The sequence below is a fragment of the Trichosurus vulpecula genome, chromosome 9 (assembly GCF_011100635.1).
Source record: "Trichosurus vulpecula isolate mTriVul1 chromosome 9, mTriVul1.pri, whole genome shotgun sequence".
In the NCBI taxonomy this organism is placed as follows: domain Eukaryota; kingdom Metazoa; phylum Chordata; class Mammalia; order Diprotodontia; family Phalangeridae; genus Trichosurus; species Trichosurus vulpecula.
The window spans coordinates 69,758,952-69,779,421 of record NC_050581.1 but is presented as its reverse complement, the minus strand read 5'-3'; the positions used below and the strand labels follow the sequence as shown (position 1 = coordinate 69,779,421).

The 20,470-nt window shown below is 39.0% G+C and overlaps 1 protein-coding gene across 4 annotated transcripts in view; it reads left to right on the top strand.

Annotated features, from left to right (window-relative positions):
* Positions 1-20,470, top strand: part of LOC118831324 (transducin-like enhancer protein 4) — a 154,563-nt gene that overhangs the window by 31,345 nt on the left and 102,748 nt on the right. For all 4 annotated transcript variants that reach the window (XR_005009135.1, XM_036738616.1, XM_036738617.1 and 1 more), the window contains exon 5: positions 8,480-8,542. Coding sequence is in view for 3 of the 4 variants with exons in the window: in XM_036738616.1 (XP_036594511.1) it covers positions 8,480-8,542 (63 nt within the window). In the remaining variant the exon portion in view is untranslated. The remainder of the gene's footprint in view (positions 1-8,479; positions 8,543-20,470) is intronic.

The following is a 20,470-nucleotide window of genomic DNA, read 5'->3' as shown; positions in this document are numbered from 1 at the left end:
TTTGAAATAATAGAAGGTTAATGGAATTTTAAGTGATGCGGAATAAAGGGAATGGGAGATTTTAGAAGAAAGGAAATCCAGGGGGTAGTTTTTATATAGAGCACATTCTTTTTGAAGTCCTTCTTTCTTATTACTTCTCCCTTGATAATTTCTAGCCTTTCAAATATTTTTTCAAAAATTATACCTCCTGCAAAAAAATCTTTGGCATACAGAATAGATCATTTCTGTGCCTTATACACCAAACTATACCTCTTAACATCCCTTTCCTATGGCTCTGTCATAAGGGCAGTTTGTTTAGCTTGCCAAATGGGGTGGAGAGAAGGGAAAAAAGTATTTACTAAGTGCTCTGTGTCAGGCACTATGCTAATCGAGTTACAAATATTACCCCATTTGATCCTCAAACCGCCTGTTGTGCGGGTGCTATTACTGTCTCTATTTTACATTTGAAGAATCTTGGGTCCCATTGAGAGTAAATGAGTGACTGGCTCAGGATCATATGACCATTAAGCTCCTGAGGCCAGATTGGAATTCAGGTTTTCCTCCTCCATGTGCGGTGGTGTACCACCTGGTGCCTCTTAGATAATCTCTGATCAGCTGCATCATTTTAGGATTTTGGAGTAAGCAGTGGTGAGAGATCTCATTCATTACTCCACAAGCATTTATTTATTAAATACCTGCTAAATACTGGGCACTTTGTAAGTATGTGTACCTGAAAGAATCATTGAATTCCAACCTAATTTGACAAGCGTTTATTAAACATCTACTGAGTATGAGGACCTATGTTAGAAGTTGGGAATACAAAGGAAAAAAACAAAAACCAAAACCCCTCAAGTGGCTTTCATTCTCTTTGAGAGAATGTGCCATGTGCATTGTACAATGCCAGAGCTCGGAGAGGTCTATGAGGTCTACTTGTGCCATCCCTTCATTTTATCTGTGCGGGAGCTAACTAAGCCCTGAGAATCCAAGGGACCTCCTTTGGGAACCAGCCACTGAAGAGGACCTAGAACTCTGGGTTCCTGACTCCCAGTTTGGTATTCTTAGGCTGTGTCCTTTCCTGTGCTCTTTCCACACTGAAATATATAAAGCAGGAAAGGCCCCAGGTCTGTGGATATCTGTGGTCTAAATGCATCAACATCGTTTGGATAATTTGAATAAAAATGAGTCTTTTAGACTGGCCTTTGCTTTTTTTGTGTCGTCAATTGGTTAGAAGCTAGGCCCAGAGAAGAGCCCACTGAAGCATGATCTTATTCGAGAACAGGAGTATTGTGCGTGTGTTGGTTATCTTTGTATGGTTTTCAAACAGTGTTTCATGTGGTGTGACTATTAATGGATTGGAGCCTGATCAGTATTGAATCTATATCTACTAAGCTTGGGGAAGTATTTATTTATCTTTTTTATTCTCTTATTGTCATTACTGTAAAAGCTGGCAGTTTTGTCACAGGCTAAACTCTGAATGGAATCTCAAATCTGACTTGGGCAACTTGATGTTCTGTGGGGCCTTGATGATCATTAAGTCCTGGTTTTTGGTTTCAATTTGACTATTGATTACATAATTTTGGGTAGATGACTTACTTGACACAAAAACCCAGATGGCATTAACAAATTCCACTCTGCATAACAAAAATGGCCACATTTCAAGTGCTGTTTCAGTAGAGGAAAACTGACTAAGAAGAGGTGGTGAGATATAGTAAATAGGTAGAGAACTAGACTTGGAAGACCTGGGTTCAGATTTACCTTCTGACACACATACTAGCCAAATGACCCAAGGCAAGTCATGTAGTCTTTCTGAACCTCAGTTTCCTTATCTGTAAAATGAAGATAATAACATCTATAGGCTTTCTTTTGTAAGGCTTCACAACTCTTAAAGGAGGTAATGGATGTATAGTACTTAGCATAAATTTAAAGTACTCTACAAATGCCAGGCGTTACTATTACTACTGCTGCTACTACTAACTCCTGTGATTCTTAAGTTAAGAAGTAAAGGCTAACTTTGCTCATTTTTCCTTTCATGGAAAGGAAAACAGTTGGGCTGAGACAGTGTTTTTAAGGAGAGAAGACCCTTTGCTTGTTTTGCTCTTAATTATTTTCTACCAGTCCCGTAACTGTGATCATTTGGAATAATCAAAATAAGTTAGAGGGTTGGTCTTCTGTTAAATAAGGCAGTAATGTAAGGGAAGTTAGCTCTTTTGGGTCAGGATCTGATCCCAAGTGCAAGTGATCTTAAAAACTCAAATCTAAAACTTAATTTTAAAACAGCACTAAAAGGTATAAACTTGAATACCAGCATGCAGGAATAGGGCCTTTGGTAGACTTTTTAAGCACTTAATAAATGTTTGAATTGAAAAAATGTCCACATTGAAGTTGGAGCGGGGATGTTGCTTTGAGAACTCAGCGGATAAACTAAGAAGAAAACCGATACTTGTTAAGTCTTTCCAGGCCTTTAGCAAGTAAGGTTCACTGCCCAACCCCACCTCTAGGAGGGAAGGCAGGAGCTAAGCCTACCAAAGAAGTAATTTTCTTTCTTTCCACTCCCTGCCATCCCTTTATCATTCCTCCTCCCTCTCTCCCAACCTCCATCCCCACCCTACAAGTGAAACAGAGTACAATTTGATAACACGGGTTACAATGTTTATCAGACTTTAGAGCTGAAATGATTTGACCTTGCACAAGTAATTGGAAGTCTGGCACAGGGCTGGTCATTCTCAGATAATACATCACTCTCAATCGTTCTTAACATTTGGAGCAGTATTTAAATGTAATAACTACAGTGCAGAAGATCTTTTTTAGGACACTAGGTATTTATCTAAGCAAGAATTTCTTTCAAAGAGATTTTTTTAAAAGCTTCAGAAATGGGAGGGAGATAGATACTCATTAAAAAAAAAACGATTGCAGAAAATTTTAGTAAAACAAAACATCCTCCTTGGAAACAAGTTGGAACTAGTTTCATAAAGTACAGTGATGTCATGGGTATCTTCAGGTGAGAGAAATCATTCTGATTTTTATCACTTTATGTGTTGTTCCCCACAGCAAACCCTTCCCAAGCCATAAGCTTCACCAAAAGTAGAATATAAAGTGTTAGAATCAATGAATGGAGTTCTTTAATGTATCCAATTAACTGAGACTGTGTACTTTATGGCACACTTACTGTGCAGTAAAAATACCGTAAATATGTGTTTTAAAAAGAAAGTTGAGTGACGGTGCTTAAGATGTTCCCGTCGGGGTGGGTGCCATAGTCACAGTCAAACTCTTGTCAGGGGAGGAGGTAATTATAAAGAAGACTGACCCTCCCAGACTTGGCAGGTCTTTTTGGTTTAGATATTTATCTAAAGATTAAATAGGGGACATGCCCATGTGTGCTGCATTTTAGAAGCTTAATTGAAGAGTTTAGTAATCAAGCTAAATAGCTGGCACTGCATTGAATAAACATATCAGGAATTAGCTCTACACTGCGACCTGTCTGGTCTAAGTACCATGTGTAGCTCCTTTTCCATATTGTGTTCACTGTTTTCAGTTAGAGTGAGTAGCACTGTTCTGAAGCATACCAAAAGGTGAGCAAGCATTCAGACTTCATTTATGTCTGACACTTTCTCCCTTCCCCATTTGTTGCCTTATTTTTAAATGATTGCACATCTAAGGCCATTATTTTAATTTTAATTGACCCACCTGAAGGTGGTATTTTCTTAGGGAGGAGAATAAAAATGTCTCAATAGTTGACTCTTGCAGTCTAGAAAGCTAATGAGTACATGAATAAATTGATTCTGAAGATGTTATTAACTTCATTTTATCTTATATTAAGTTCTGTACAGTATGTTGTGCAAAATGAGCATTTCAACGAAATAAATTGGCAAATTGGAAGCATCAGAGTTACTGTTACAATTCACTAGAGACATTTGTATTGTCTATTCGCAATTTGAACCTTCCTCACTTCTGTACTTTATGGAAGAATCACACTTAACACTTTAGTTCAAAACATTTATGGCTCTTCTGTACAGTTGAGTTGTACTGAACATAAAGATAAAACTGACTCATTAGCCTAGTGAGAGAATAATTCTTAACCTCCATACTGCCTTATGAATAAGCCACTCAGGAGTTTTTGTTATTTTCCCAAAATACTTAAATTTAGGTGTAAGCAATTAATACATTCAATGGTTATACTTTTGAAATTCTGTAATTAGCTGTTCCAGATAAATTATTTCATGGTCGAAATAAAACATATATTGCAGTCTTTGTCTGTTAATTAGTTCAATGTGAAATAATGTGATTAATTTATTTCACACTGTGCTGTCACACAAACTTTTTCATACACCCCCCCCAATATTAAATGCTTATTTTGATATTGTGCATGTTTATATACTTAGTAAATACCTAATAAATTAGATTGATCTTTTTCGGCAAAGGTTATACTTAAAGAAATTAACTGAAATAAATGTTCTTTGAGAACATTTTTTCTGAAAGTGTATCCACATATGCATATATTTCCTGTTGGCTGCTGAAATGGATTTCCCAATAATGTTTTATTACTTTGTTTTATATCTACTCTGCGTACATAGTAGTGTTGTTTCCATTTGTGTGACAGACCAAAGCCCCCAGAAGCAATTCCTTAACGACAAATGTTTTGTAATCTGAATAACTTATTTATAAAGAAGTGAGAATGTGGTAAGCACCTTTTATACATTTCAGAATCATTTGTGGTGGGAGAGACATTTTAAAAATCAAGCTTATGCTCATTTTGCCTAAATAGCTACTTTTGTTCATTTTTGTGATAAGAAAGAATTGGTGGAGAAGGTTTTAAATTTGACACAGGTGTTATTTTCTGACAGTGGTTTGATTGTTGGTCAAATGTGTAATAACCATTTCCCCAAGATTGTAAATGTAATAGATCTTTTTGCAATTTGAAGCAGAGAGGTAAAAAGAAAATAGATTTCATTCTCTGTCATTTACCTTTTTAATTTACAACAGGTCATACTGTGTCCAGTCTAGTCCTCCGTCGCTTCTTTGGGATAGTACCTTTGGTGTTCACATGCACATAGTGTTTAGTGTTGAGTTAAAACAGACCGTTTCTCTGAAATTGCTTGTTTTTGAAATTTCTTGTCCAATTTTTTTGTGATTTTTTTTTGTTTTTAAAATGGGAGTAATAGAAGAAAGAGAGGGATGGAAAAGAAGGGAGGCAAAAAGTAGAATGGTGCTGAGTGGAAGGCGAAGAAACATTTTCAGTGTATTTTTTATTTCTAAACAAGTATCTTTGGTATATTGGGAGGGAAATAATAGAAGTGTCAGAATTTGCTAACATATTTGACAAACTATGGCAGCAAAAACTATCCTTTTTGTATTTTGGCATGAGCAATCACCCTTTTATTGGACCATTAATGCTACTTTGGAACATCATGCTGTATCCAAAGGCAATAATTTAGCAGCTGTTTATCAGGAGCTTTCATAAAACATTGAATACTATTATAACATCCAGTAACCCTAACAACAGCATTTCAGAATCTGGGCCCGTTTAAATAGGATACCCGTGAATGTACTTGTTCAGGGATGCATGACCCACATCACCTATAAATTTGATTGGAAGTTACAGTGCTGGCATAGGCTGATGGATAGCAGATTAGAACCCTGATTAACCGTGTGATTTGAAGGCTGGGAATATATTGTCTAAGCAAGATTCATCAGACGCAATCAGAATTTCAAGTGGTCAGATCAAATTCAAATGTGTATTGTGGATCCCCCCCCCCTTGTGCTTTTCCTCCTAGGTTGCCTTTTTATTTTTATTTCCAAAGCTGAAAAATACTTCTTTGATGAATCTGCTCCTCACCCTAAAGCTGTCTGTCTGTTATTCATCAGAAAGCAGGTCGCAGTTCAGTGAGCAGAAGAAAAGATTTTAATAGAAGCTGTGCCAAGGGCTGTAATGCATCATTTTAGGGCCCTAATTACATTACAATGACAAATATCAATGGTGACAACAGCAATAACCTACATCCTTTAATGGCTATGCTGGAAAAGGAGTTTGGGCCCTGCGCCATTAGATTAGACTCAGTTTCAAAACATAGGCCATTAGAAGTGTGTGTCCACAGTATTATTGGCCGATAACTGAAGCCCAGTGGAAAGGCCTGTAAATAAATGATGCCTCCCTAAAGCTTGGTCCTGTGGGACAAAAGAGGCAAAATTAGATGACCGTGGAAGCAGCGCTGTTTCCGAGGCAACTTTAGCTTTCAAAGTGAAGAATTGCCTGCTTAATTTTATGAAATCACACTTTTCCCCCTCCTGCTGCCAATTAGACTCACCATAAAAATCCATTGGTGTGGCATCTAAAATAAATTATGAAATTCTTTAAACAAAAGAAGACATTTTAAAAGGTGGAAGGGTTTCCCCTATTCTCTATTATGTCTAGTGTGTATGGACTTATGTATAGTGATAAAAAGCCCTTTTTCCCTTGGGAGGATGGGGGAGGAGTCCTTGGGGCTAACATTTGTATAGGCTTGAAGTAGGTAAATTCCCATTTAGGGAAATAAATTCTTTCTCATCACTTCGTACTCCAGCAGTAGCTATCTCCATAGTTAGTGTTAGCCTCCTTAGAATAGAGCTCATTCTCTGGGTTGTGTAGGCAAATGAAAGAACTCCGTTTTCTAATGTGCCCACATATTTTTCAGCTCTCCTAGCAAGGGACTATTTTATTTATGTAAACAACATAATGAGGAAAATATGCCTGGCAGATGGTTCTGAGTATCAGAATCATCAGTTTGGTCTGCCCCAAAGTGTCTCATTATCTTTTTACTCTCTCCCCTTCCACCTCTCCCTACACAAACTTAACAACTGAATGCCTTAGAGATGCATTTCCACTAGCTTGGTAAATGTCCCTTCATTTTTGTAGCCCACTGCTGGAATTTCACCTCATATCTAACATGATGTATTTCACCTACGTGGAGAGTGGCTTGGTGATTCCATTGCAACTTTGGGTGATGGCTTGAAAACCCTAGTGGATTGACAAGTGTTCTGTAGAGCCAGGGCACTAAATTACATCCTGGCAGCACTAATGAGTCTATACTCATCGGTGCCTTCCCCACTTCCTTTATTGGAAACAGGGTTAGAATGGTGTTAAGAGCTTCATGGTGAGTTTGTGTTCTTGCTTGGTAGGCAGAATTTTTAAGGTGCTGGCATTTAAAAGATTGCATAGCCAGAAGGTCAAAAAGGTTGGTGATGAAAGAAGGAAAAACTAAATTGCACAAGTATGAGTGTCTCTGTCATTTAGATAATGACTTTGCAAGAAAAGAGCACTGCGTCCTCCCATATAATGAGGAACTGACCCTGGGCAGAATTTATTTTAAGGAATGCCTCAGGAGTTGTAATGGCTGTACTTTGTCTACCTCTCAACACCTTCCTTCAGCCTGGTCCTTCCTTATCCTTCTGTTAAGATATAAGACCATATGCTAGTCCATATGTATATATTGTTTGCTGAAGTATGTCTGTAGCCTACACAAATTAGGTCCTGTAATCTTCTCAGAAGGAGAATATGCTGTGTCTTTTACTTTTTAGTGTCTTAACACTGAATTGGCATCCTGAATTCTAGTTTTATTATCTTAAACTCTGAGTTGTCTCATAATTTGTCTGTTGAAGCTCACAGTTAACCAGAATGTCCATAAATAAAAGGTACCTTGATAATTGATTTTTATAACAATCATCCCAAGGCGCTGTTCAAGGATAGATGACGCTGAATTCAAGCTGGTGTGGAAAAAGGCAGTTATATTCTGCCCTGATGGAAGCATTCCCTGTGCTGATAGGATCAGGAATCCATTTAAGTATTAACATATACTTTTAGTATTACATAGATATATAATTTTTGCTCAGAGTTGTTTCTCTGTGTTATAGTGATGATTCTTAGTTCAGCTGTAAATGAGCCAAACCCTCTTATTCCCTAACAATGCCCAATAACAGTGTTTACTGTTAAGAGTTACTGATTCAAGATAGTTAAGTACTGCCTTTCCTGTAGATTGTAGGATGGAGTAGGTCATCTTAGAAAGTCTTCCTTTTGCTTTATGTTATCTGAAGGCTTTTGAAAGCAGTGGCCACAAATAGAAACATAATAAACAACAAATTGAGAGGAAGTTCTATATCTTTGCTATCCAAAAACTCAGTGTCCTATGAAAATCCAAATTAGGATGGGCTTGGGCCCTAGTTTCCTGTGGAAACTTGTGATTTCCAGGAATAAAAATGACATCCTCTGTTGTACTGTATGCATCCTTGAAGGTTGGCTTTTTAAGATGAATACTTGCTAATAAATTGCTGTGCTCTTAACATGGCACTGTTGCCTCTGCGTGCTATTAATAGGGCTCCTCTGTCTGGGATTTTCTGTCCCCTTCCTTACAGAGCCCCCCAGTTACAGTCACATTCCACAATAAATTGTACCTTAATATTGTGATGGTAATATTTAGGCAGTCTGTAACTAACTGTTCTTTTTTTTTCCCTTCCCTCTTCTCTTCTGCAGGCAGAAATTGTCAAGAGGCTGAATGCTATCTGTGCCCAAGTCATCCCCTTCCTGTCCCAAGAGGTAAGGCAATTCGTGGCAGGCCCTGGCTCTAAAGTTGCCATTTCAGTAGTACTGTATTGTAGAAAGGGGGCTGGGAGCTGATTTTTTGGGCTTCATGAATTTCTTGGTACCTGTATTTCATTTTTCTAAGGTACTGCTCTCATTCCAACTCCACCACCTTATTAAAATTCAGGGGAATATAATTTAAATGCATTTATATAATGGAAAATGTTCTAATGCGCTAAGCGAAATTCAATTGTTAAAATGTTTTGCTGTCATGTACAATGTAGTGTTGCTAAGAATCATGGCTGTTTGTCAAAATGGCATCTAATAGGGTGGATTGAAAAATTACCAGAAAGACAGAATTTCTTCTACACTTCTGATAATGGGCACTAAAAGTTAGCAGAAGGAATATCAAATGGAGATGTTTCACCTAGCATAGTAAGCAAAGTAATACCACTTTTGGCTAACTGCTTTAAAATTATTACTTTATTAAGTTTTTTTTAAAATATTGTTTCTGTTTATTTTGGAAAATCCATAGAAGATTGCTTCATTATGGACTTATTTCTTCAAGTATCAATTTCCTAAAAATTATGCAAACGTGACAGGTACTTTAGGGCATTGCAAAAGCCCTTGGAAGGTCAGAGGGATCTGAGGATATGTTTTACTGTGGGATTTATTCTTGGGCAACAGTAACGAAGGTGCCTTGTTGCCAGTGGTTGTGTGTGATGATCTGTTTCCAGGGACTTCTTTCCTGCCTTCACTCTCTTAGTAGTTTTTAGACTAAAGGTGAAGGTGTGGGTAGCTGTTAGCATTCCTCATTGTTCAGCTCTTCATTTGGTAAAGTTAGCCATTCTGAGTATTAATCGCTTCCGTGCTTTGCGTCATGGGCTTCGAAGGCACTAAGGCGTTTTCTCCCCTTGTCCTAGTCCTGTAGAGTATCATTGCTTTTCCAGAGAGCGGTTCATCCTTCTGCCTGCTAGAAGTCCTGTGCTTTGGTGTGAGCACCCAGCTAGTGCATGGGTGTGTTCCTTTGCATATCTCTTCTGAATATGAGGGAGGGGGCATGTGTACACAGGTACCTAACTATTTAATGTGTGGGATTAAATATTATGGCAGGATTGTCCGTAAAGAAGATTACCCATTGATAAGAACTATAAAATTGAACTTTGGACAAGTAAAATGTCCTGTCATAAGGAAGCATGATGAAAAGTGACCTTGTATCCAAACCTTTAACCCTGTTTGTGATCCTAAGTTCAGATACCAGCCTGAATCATATATGGAAAAGGATATCCTGGGTCCCTTCTTTTTACATACGGTTACAAAACCACCAGAAAGCATATTCCAATGAGCTCTTCAGGATTTGCTTGTGACTATATTGGCTGCTGCAGGGCTGTTTGGAAGTGTGGAGGGGTGCATCTGCATGTCTTTAAGGAAGCTTACACAGTGCCTGGCTGCAGGCACCCCGCCTGACCTAGGCCACACCACTATTGCCTCTCATTTAAAGAGCTCCACTACCTTGAGATAGGTAGGTAAGTGGGAGGGGCTTGAACCAGCAGAGGTATGGCTAGGGTAGAGCCTTGCCCAGGACCAAAGTGAAAACCCCACTCATCCCTAGGGAATCAGGTCTGTGCTTTTGTAGATAAAAGTCATGTGGCTTAAAGTTTTGACAAGATTCTCTTACATGGCCAAAGGGTTAGAGTATTCCTTTGCTCAGAGACGGTTTTCCGTTTCTTTTCTTGTTGGCTTTATGGCCACATATGCATTGATCATTTGCACAGTTCACTCCTCCCCTCCCTCCTCCCCAGTCCTGGCGCTTTTCAGGACAGGATCATTTTGGGATCATAGGAGGATGGTAGTGATGAAGCTGCCTGTTGTTTAAAGCCTGTTTGATTATCTAGGCTGTTTGTATGAAGAGTCCCCGAAGGTAAGAGAGAAATCCTAGGTAGAGCTGAAGAACAGGCCTGATCTTAATTGACTGATGAAGTCACCCTCAGGATGAAGTGAGCCTTTGTAGGTGCTGAGGCCTCCTGTTTTGCTGCAGCTTGGGTAGTGAGAAATGGTACATTTTTTTAAAAATAGTTGTCTGTTTTCTCATTGTGTGCTTGAAAATCTTATAGGCAAAATTCTTGATTCATGTCTGTCCTATCAGTTTAACAACTTGCTTTCCCCTCCCTCCCCTTTTAACCTATGTTATCATGCGTACTTTTGCTTCTCCCAAATCAGGGTGTTTCTCCTGTTGGTGTTTGAACATTTTCTACCTTGTTCTCTTTTTCTGCTTTGTGTGTGCATCATACTCCCACTTCTTCCCTGAGGCCAGATGGACGATAATCTGGAAGGAGGGGAGGAGGCAGGTTATTAGAGAAAGATGAATTCTATTTCCTGTCTCTTCAGAGGCATGGAAAATCACTCTTGCATGGCTGCTATCCTCACTCAGTGCCAGGGCTGAAGGCCCTTAATCTGATCTTTTAACACAGCCTCTGTGTGATATTCTTAACTGCCAAATGGCAGGTGCACCATTATAAATTACTGAAAATGTTTTCATTTAGAAATTAAACCAACAACAATATTATTGAAAAAAGAAATCCAGCCGGCTTTTGTCATCCTGTAAACATGTGTGCTAGACTTCTGAGATTTCATAACTTTATTAACCCATGGATTCTTTAGTCTCAGGGATATTCTTTCAGTCATCATATACTTTACAGAGTTCATTGACAGGAAGGAACTGAGTGACCAGTTTTTAAAACTCTTTGTGCCCTGCCATATACGTCTGTGACATACGTCTATATGAAGAAATGATACAGCTCAGTCTATAGTTTCCAGCTTAATATAAGGGATTAATTAGCCATATTTTCCTTCTAAACTTAAAAAAAAGCACTATTGGGTAACCTATAAATATCTTTTCAACCACTTGGCTGTACTTTAGGAAAGTCGATCTTGTAACTGTAGAGCAAAAGCCTTTCGTTTTAAGCGTGTATGTGGCTGTGAATGTATATGAATGGCAAGAATACTACTCCTTTGTTACATTTCACTAAATAATCTTAATCACAGTTGATGTTTATATTACATTTTAAGGTTTGTGGTATGTTTTCCTTACAGCAACTGTGGCAGAGTTCATGTTTTCTAAAGACAATGGCTAAATGTGTGTGTGTGTGTGTGTGTGTGTGTGTGTGTATGTATGTGTGTGTATTTATATTTTAGGGTAAGTGACTTTTAGAGTACCAAAGAGCTTTTTGATTTGTCAGTCCATGAGAGTTTTGATTCTCAGGATTTTTAAAGGTCTACTTCCCATTACCCCCTAGTACCTAGAGGTGGGGAACCTTTGGCCTTGAGGCCACAGGTAGCCCTCTAGGTACTCAAGTGTGGCCCTTTGACTGAATCCAGACTTCACAGAACAAATCCCCTTGATAAAAAGATTTGTTCTATGAAATTTGGACTCAATCAAAAGGCTATACCCAAGAACCTAGAAGGTCACATGTGGCTTCAAAGCTGTAGGTTCCCCACCCCTGATCCTAGACCTTGCAGCTTAAAACAACCTTGTTAAGATATTATTAAGGAAGGTGTTTAAAAAAATCTAGTTTTGTCCATCTGACCTTGGGATATTTCTACTATTTTCAAAATAAAATTCCAAGATAGGAAAGTGCTCTCTAAAAGTCACCCCTCCCCCCCAACTCCCTCTCTTCCCCAGTCGTTACTGTTTTGTTTGAGGGGGTGGGAAGGGAAGGAGAGTCTATGGTGCCATAAGAAGTAACAGGTTGCTAACTTTTTTCTGCCTGGGTCCCTGCCTCTTTCAGACTCTACTGGTCCAGTCTAGAATTTCAGGAAACAGAGAGACTGGCCTATGGTAAATACAAAAGGATGCAAGAAGATACATGTCCATTTGTATCCCTACCACCTGGGTTCTCAGTTTCATTCTGAATCTGAAAGACAGAACTATATGCATTCTTGTTTTTGGGAGGGACCATCTCTAGCCAGAACTGCAGGCTTAGTCCAGATAGTCTGAAAAGGTCAGAGTTAACATTGTCTCATACTGAGAGGTGGACAAAGAAAAGTTGGCACATGTCCACCGGTATTCTAAATCTATGGCAGAAGATTTCTTGTGCATGTATAAATATTCCAGTTACATGGAAGGAAGAAAGCACCTTTGGGATGAAACAAGATCTTGAGTACTATGTGACTGCTGTGTGAATTCAGTAACCATGTGCAGCTCCTGCTAGTGGATCCTGTCTCTGACATCTTGTTGCTTCCCTTCCCTGCCCTACAAGGAAGAGAAGATTGAGGCCAACCAGCCTACATCAGCGCTCCTACTACTTATTGCCAAACAGGATCCCTAAACCTCAGATCTTTTACAAAGGTTTCCCTCACCTTAGCTGATAGGAGCACATCAAACTCTTTGGTATTGAAATGACATTTTTGCTGTGAAGCCCTGTAAGAGGATGCACAGGGTAGGGTGTCACAGAGGAACCTCATTCTGGTCTGTTGCCAGACAGAGGATATTGGCCTCTTCCCTTGAAGTCCTTCTTCCAAAAAGTCTTCTGGATTTGCTCTTAGATATGGTTTCATGGCCATGGAATTGGTTGTCCCAGAAAGCACTCTATGATCACAGAGATGCTGCTTTCCTGGACATCAGTATGGCGTATGGGATTCTAACAGGGAATTTCACTTCTCCTATTACTCTCAGCTCAGTTAACTCAGTTCATTTCATCTTCTTTGCACTAGCCAAGGCAGAGAGGAAAAGTATTTAGCTTCATTCCTCCATTTGTCCCCAAACAAAAATACCAGCCCCCCAAACCGGAAGCGATTATTCTTTATTCTTTCTGGACCTCAGTGTAATCTCTCTAGTTTCAGGCCTTTGAAGGTCTCTGTTCTCTTGACATCATTGGGACCCACTCAGTTTCTGGTCTAATCAATATGATTGTCCTTCTTTCTTTATGCTGTTTGGATTATGGACGATAGCTGAAGAATTGTTTTGTGGGTACTCTCTGGATCAGGGATTCTTAACCTTTTTTTTTTTTTGTATCATGCAACCCTTTTGCAGTCTAGTGAAGCCTATGGATGCCTTCTCAGAATAATTTTTAAGTGCATAAGACAAAATACATAAGATCACAAAAGGAACACATTATATTGAATTACAGTATTATTTGTCAAAATTTTTTTTTAAAGTTTATAATCTCAGATTGAGAGGCTCTGCTCTGGACTAACTTGCCTCTTAATCCCTAACTTGTACTCTTTGGTGCATATGCCATTACTAGGTGACCCAGCTGGCTGACACAACACTCGGAGGCTGATGGAACTTGGGCACCTTTGTCATATCATGGCTAGAGATATGGCTGCTTCTTTACCTGGGAGTGCAAGTGCCTGTCCCTTCTTGGGCTTCTCCTGTTTGGCAGTGGTTTACTGGAACTATGGGTTTTCACTATAATCACTATTAAGAATTCATAGAGTCATCAAAATCTTAACATAAAGGCCATTTGACAGCAGAATTTTAGAACCATGGGGAGTAAGTTGGGAGGCCAAAAGACAAGCCTTAGTACTAATAAAGCTCTTTGCCAGGAGTTTGTGCCATGGACCCCTTTGGTATTCAGGAGAAGCTAATGGATAACTTCTCAGAATAATGTTTTTAAGCATAAAGAATAAAATAGATAGGACTGACTACAAAGGAGACCAATTACATTGAAATATAGTTATCAAAATATATATTTTTTAAAAGTTCCAGATTCCCTGTTCTATGCTCTCTTCTTTGGAGACCCTAAAACTGACATTTCCTTTAATGCCTCTTTGGGAGAACCTGGCTTGCTTGTGCCATACCTCCTCTTTACTAGTGATGTAAAACTCAAATAGAAAAGGGGCCACTGAACCGTACATAAGGATCTCTGTGGGCCACAGATTGACTTAGTTTTAAAATATAATACTATCTTTGCTTTATTCATCTTTATTTATTTTAAGTATTCCCCAATTACATATTAATCTGGCTTGGGCTGCATCCAGAAGTATTGTGGGCCATTTGTTTGACACCTCTGGTTCTTCACTATTCCAAGTGGAAACAAAAATGTGTATCATGAAAGTCGACCTACTTATGAACTAGAAACTTATTTGGCAGACTCTGCCTCCTGTTCTCTCAACCACTGCTAATTCACCCCCAGTAATAACCAGGAACTAGAAAAGGACACCGGAGTTCAAGATTTTAGACTGATAGAACCAGAACCTACCTCACAAGGAACAGTAAGCATGAAAACAACTTTTTTTTTTTAAAATCCACAAACTTCTTTGGAAAAATAATTGATTTGCATCAAGTAACCTATTATTAGCTTGTTCTTATCAAAGTAACTGGTAGCTTAATGGAATTTAGCTGTATCATTTATAGTACTTATACATGTGGGCAAAGGTTTTTTTGTTTGTTTTTTATGAGACCAGGGCACCCATCTAGAAACCTCCTGATGTAGGCCATTTGGCAGTATTTGCTGATGAGTGACCTTTAAACACCTCCAATTTGTACATTCTTAGCACAAGCAGATTATGCTGTCAATAAAAAGATCATGCTTTTGTTCTACTATGATTATCTTGGGAATATTAGCCAGCCTTCTGCACTTTTAGAAAACACTGTAACAGATCCAGTGTGGCTTTGGCAAAAAATAGGTATTTAAACATGCAGGAGGTTCCAAGAGTCTTGGGTGGCACAGTGGACAGAAGACTCATCTTCCTAAGTACAAATCTGGCCTCAGACACTTAACTAGCTGTGTGACTGTGGGCAAGTCACTTAGCCCTGTTTGCCTCAGTTTCCTCATCTATAAATTGAGCTGGAGAAGGAAATGGCAAACCACTCCAGTATCTTTGCCAGGAAAATCCCAAGTGGAGTCATCAAGAGTTGGGCACAGCTGAAATGGATGAACAAAAGCTTTAAAGCTATTAGAGTTTAAAACTGTACTAAGATTTGTGGAAACCCCTATATAATACCATTGTTTCTCCTAAGAAATAGATTCTCCTCCAAGTTATTTCTAGCCACGGAGAAATCTGGAAAGCTGAGACTAACAAGCAAACAGTCAACAAGTATTTATTTGACACTTTAAAGTTTGCCAAGCACTTTATCTAAACTCTCATTAAAGCCTCTTAACAATTGTGTGAGGTTTACTTATGAGGAAATTGAGTTTCAAAGAGGTTAATGTGACTTGTCTATATAGTTGCATCGTGAGTAATTGTTGGCAGGCGCAAAATGAACCCAGGTCTTTCTGACACCAAGTGCAGCACTCATTCTGTCTCTATGTAATTGAATAATACAGGTCAGAATTGACAAATGGCAGAAAGCAGTTTTGAGATTCTGTAATGTCTCTGCATTTCAGGCTGATACTGTAAAAATTCACTCTGAATCTAGGTTAGCCATAGTACATTAGAGATTTAGGGAACAATCATATAATGCTGCATGTTATAGTTATTTGTGGTGTTGTCTTTGTGAAATTTTGGATTTTTTTTTAATGAGCAAATACCTATTTTTTCCCCCTTTCACTTCCTCTCACCATTGAGAAACAAAACACACACACACACACACACACGGTCAAGCAAAGCAAATTCACATATTGGCTGTGTTTAAAAAAGCAAAGCAACGCTTCATTATTTATCCTCCAGAATTGTGGCTAGTCGTCGTATTGATCAGAGTTCTTAAGTCTTTCAAAATTGTGTTTACAGTGTTCTTGTTCTAGTGTAAATAGTTCTCCTGGTTCTGCTTACTTCATTCTGCATCAGTTCATATAAATCTTCTCAGGTTTCTCTGAAACCTTCTCCTTCATTATTTCTTATGGCACAATAGTCTTTCATTGGAATGAGATGAGTATGGAAAGCTTTCCAGATATAGTAGTCTGCCAACAAAAAGACATGGAGTAGGGAGATGTAGTGTTCAGTGGAAGGAGCAGCAGATAGGCCAATGTAGCTAGATGGCAGACAGAGTACATGGAAAGAGGGAGTAGGGTAGAAGAACACTGGAAAGATAGCAAGGAGCCAGTTTGTGAAGGGCTTCAAAAGCCAAGCAGAGGACTTTATATTTGATCCAGGAGGTAATAGGGAGCCACTAGGGTTAATTGAGGTTGAGTAGAGGTTGGGCTGGAGTGGAGAGTGACTTTGATATCAGGTGACCAACTAGAAGGCTGTTTTCAGTAGTCCAGGTGTGAGGTGTTGAGAGCCTGCACCAGAGTGGCAGTTGTATCAGTGTAGAGAAGAGGATATGTGTGAGATGTTCTGAAGGTAGAAATGACCAGGTGAGAAGGGGGAAAAAAAATTCCAAGCAAGTCTTATCAAATGTGCAGATTTAGTCTTGAGTAGAGTATAAGGCTTTTAGTACGGCATCATTTTTTTCTAATAAGTAATTGTGTATTTCTCTAGAATTCTTCCAGTTGGTAATGTGGCTATTCCTGTGTAGAAACTGTGAAAAAAAAAGTAGATAACTGTATAGTATCTAACTGATTGTAGGTTTTTAATTGTATGGTAATGTGTTGAGAGAAAGTGATATGGTGGATAGAATACTGGACTTGGGCCATCTTTCACTAGGTTCGTGTTCTGCCTCTAGGGGTGTGACCAGGAGCAAGTCATTTAACGTTAATGAGCCTCAGTTTTTTGACCTGTAAAATGGCATTAATTCCTACTTCAAGAGATCATTTTGAGGCAAGTTATATATCTATATAGATATAGAAATAGATAGAGATAGATATACACACATTTATTTATTAGTACAAATACTTGGGAGACATGGGGACATGAGGTTTTTTGTTTTGAATATCATAAATTTGTTTCCTCCTGTAATGGAGAATGGATTGTTGGTGGTTTATGAAATACCATTGCCTCCTAAAACACTATTTATTTGAACATCTAGGTTAATACAGTATCAGATTGCTCTGTACTGTATTTTGCATGTATAGTATAATTGCAAAATGGAAGCTGAAAAATGTAATCAGTCACTTTCACAATTGTGCCTTAGGGGAAAAATGAACAAAATGCAGCGGTTCCATGCACTCTTGGTGGTGCATTTGCCTCTGAATAGCACCAGGTTAGTTTACTGTTATTGCTTGTTAAGGAATTTGTTGTGAGGAATCAATGGCTTGTGATAACACATTTTGATAAAGAAGATCTTGGTTGAAATCACTAGAGATCCTCTTTGATGAGTGTATTGTGTCACTGACACCAGTGATCTTCATATAATATTTATTAAGGACCAGTGTCATTTATTAAGGATCTCTTTTAAGGATCACATGGCACATAGATGTTAGACATTTTATAGGCAGGCCTTTGTGTGTCATATTATGCCCCTACACTTAAGAGCAGTTTTAAAATGGGTAATGCAGAAATCCACATGAGTGTGGGGCCTTCTGTGAGTCTGCCTCTTCTTCCCACCTCCAACTTTTTGTTTTTTTTAAAGAGAGTTTTGGAATCTAATTTGTGCTGACAACCTTTGGCTTAACAGCTCATTTTAAAAAGTGTCTCTCCCCCCTCCCCCATCACTGGCTGTATCCTTTGGCTATCATTGAATTGATACATTAATGAGTCATTTTAGTTTAACTTGGATGTTTGGTGCTGAGCTGTGTGGTGACATGTGGCCTGGGCTGTAGCAGTTGAAGAATTTCTGAGTGGTCAGATCAACCGAACAACAAATGTTACCAAGTTCTTACTCTGCACCCGCATATGTATGTAGCCTTCTGGTTGTCTCGGAGAGGAGATGCATTCTGGGGTATGGTGGTGACCTTTCTTCCAGAGGCATAAATGATAGCTTGTATCTCTGTATTCAGCAGGTATATGGATGGTGTAGGCCGGGGTGGGGAACCTGCAGCCTTAAGGCCACAGGTGGCCCTCCAGGTCCTCAAGTGTGGCCCTTTGACTGAATCTGGACTTCACAGATAATAAAAAATCCCTTAATAAAAGGATTTGTTCTGTAAAACTTGGACTCAGTCAGAAGGCTACACCCAAGGACCTAGAAGGCCAGGTGTGGCCTCGAGGCTGCAGGCTTCCCACCTGTGGTATAGGATGTTCAGAGATAACTGCTTATTTAGGAAATTGGCTGATCTCATCTTCTGTTTTATTTGGAAAATGGCAATTAGATTATTATTGATAAAGATAGGTATTTAAGGTTCTTTCGCTTTTGAAGAGATCATGGGGGGAGAATGAAGATTAGCAAATTAAGATTGGCAAATTAAGACTAAGTAGGTAGAAATCAGTCAGCAAGGCTCTTTGAACACTTGCTGTGTGTGCTTGGCCATATCTAGGTCATACAGGGAGCTTATAAAGGAATTGCAGGCATATCCCACATATGGTTGCCCTGGAACCATGTGCATATTTATGAAATTTCCTCTTAGTCTGGATAAACCAAACTTTTAAAAAGTAGTCTTCCTTTCTATATGCATGCTTTCTGATGGGGTGGGGCGGGGGGGGGGTGCATCTCTAGTCATCCTGATCTATATCTTGCTACTGGACCCAGATGGCTTTGGAGGACAAAGTGAGGTTGGGAACTTTGTATAGCCTTCCCACACTTAAATCCAGTTTACTTGGCATCAGGCTTCCTGATGTCAAAGTCCTCTTCAAGACTGAAGGACAAACGATAACCTGTGAGTAGTCCAAGTTGACCCTACTGGGGACCCAACTGGCAAGTTCCAGTTGGGCAATGCAGCTCCTTCTCCTCTTCCCTCCTCCCCTCAATTTACTCCAAACTACCTTTTCTAGCTTTTTTAAATTCAGCTCTTTTATACATTTCACATTGCAACTAAACTATACGACCAGTTGTTCACCAATTTCTTTTTTCCTTTTCTGCATTCTCATTGCTGTTTACCGTACATGGGATGCAGTCTGTCTGCATTGTTTATTGAATTCCTTCACGGTCTATCTCCAGTACTTCTTCCACTGAGTCTTCTTTCAGTTTCTTAGCTCCAAGTTATCTCTTCCCTCCTCATCTGTTTCTAAGAACACTTTATTTAGACCCCTTTTTGCATCATACTTCTATACTTGTCTTATGCCCCCATTGGACTGTAAGTTCCTTGAAGGCAAGTAAGTACTTGAAGAATCCATGTCCCTAGTGCTTACCACAACTTGCATCTAATGGGTGCTTAAAAATGACTGAATTTTACAGTTTTGTTCAGTGCGTGATTCTCTTAACTTTGAGTCCAGCCTTTTCATCATACCAGGCCTTTAGAGACAAACCTAAACCTCAGTTGTCCTGCAGTAATGATGGAGGAATTGAGGGAGGAAAGTAAACAAGTCCTAAACTCTCTCTCTCTCTGCTGTTTGCTTTGTTTACTTATTATTTATCATAGCAGTGGAACATAAGCTCCTAGCACAGTGATGCACATAGTAGGAGCTCTTAAGTGCTCCTTGAATGGCATTAGGCTCTCACTTTATTGGCCACTTAGCCTTGCATTTCTAATTCCTTTGTGCTGGAGGGTATATGTTTCATGATTTCATGCAGGGGGAAAAACCAATAAATGGGCGTATTTGGTTCTCTCAGAAGTTCCTTTCAGAGGTCACCCTTTTCACCCTGGCCTTGTTTGGGCTATGGCTATCATCCCTCAGCTGTGTTTTCCTCTATTATGCTTGGTAGAAGTGCAAACAAAAGTTCATGTCCCACTGAGTAATAAGAAATGATGTCTAGTACCCGTTGTTTCACAGACTGCTCTTTGAGTAGGCCATCAGCCGCTTTTGATGAGGTAAACTGGATAAAGGAGGTCATCAGAGAGGAAATAAGAAGTATGGTAAAGTGGGAGGAGAGAAACATTTGGAGAAGGAGGAATAAAAGTGAAAGGGCCCCACTAAAGTATTAGGAAATGATCTTAGTTTTGAGGAAAAGCAAAAAGGAATTGCTAATTCTGCATTAAAGAATTATTTTTTTTTAACTCGAAAGGAAGCTCAATTGACTGTGGACAATCCATGAAAAGGAAACAGCAGGGACAATATTTTCATGTATAAATTTATGTGAGCCTTTTT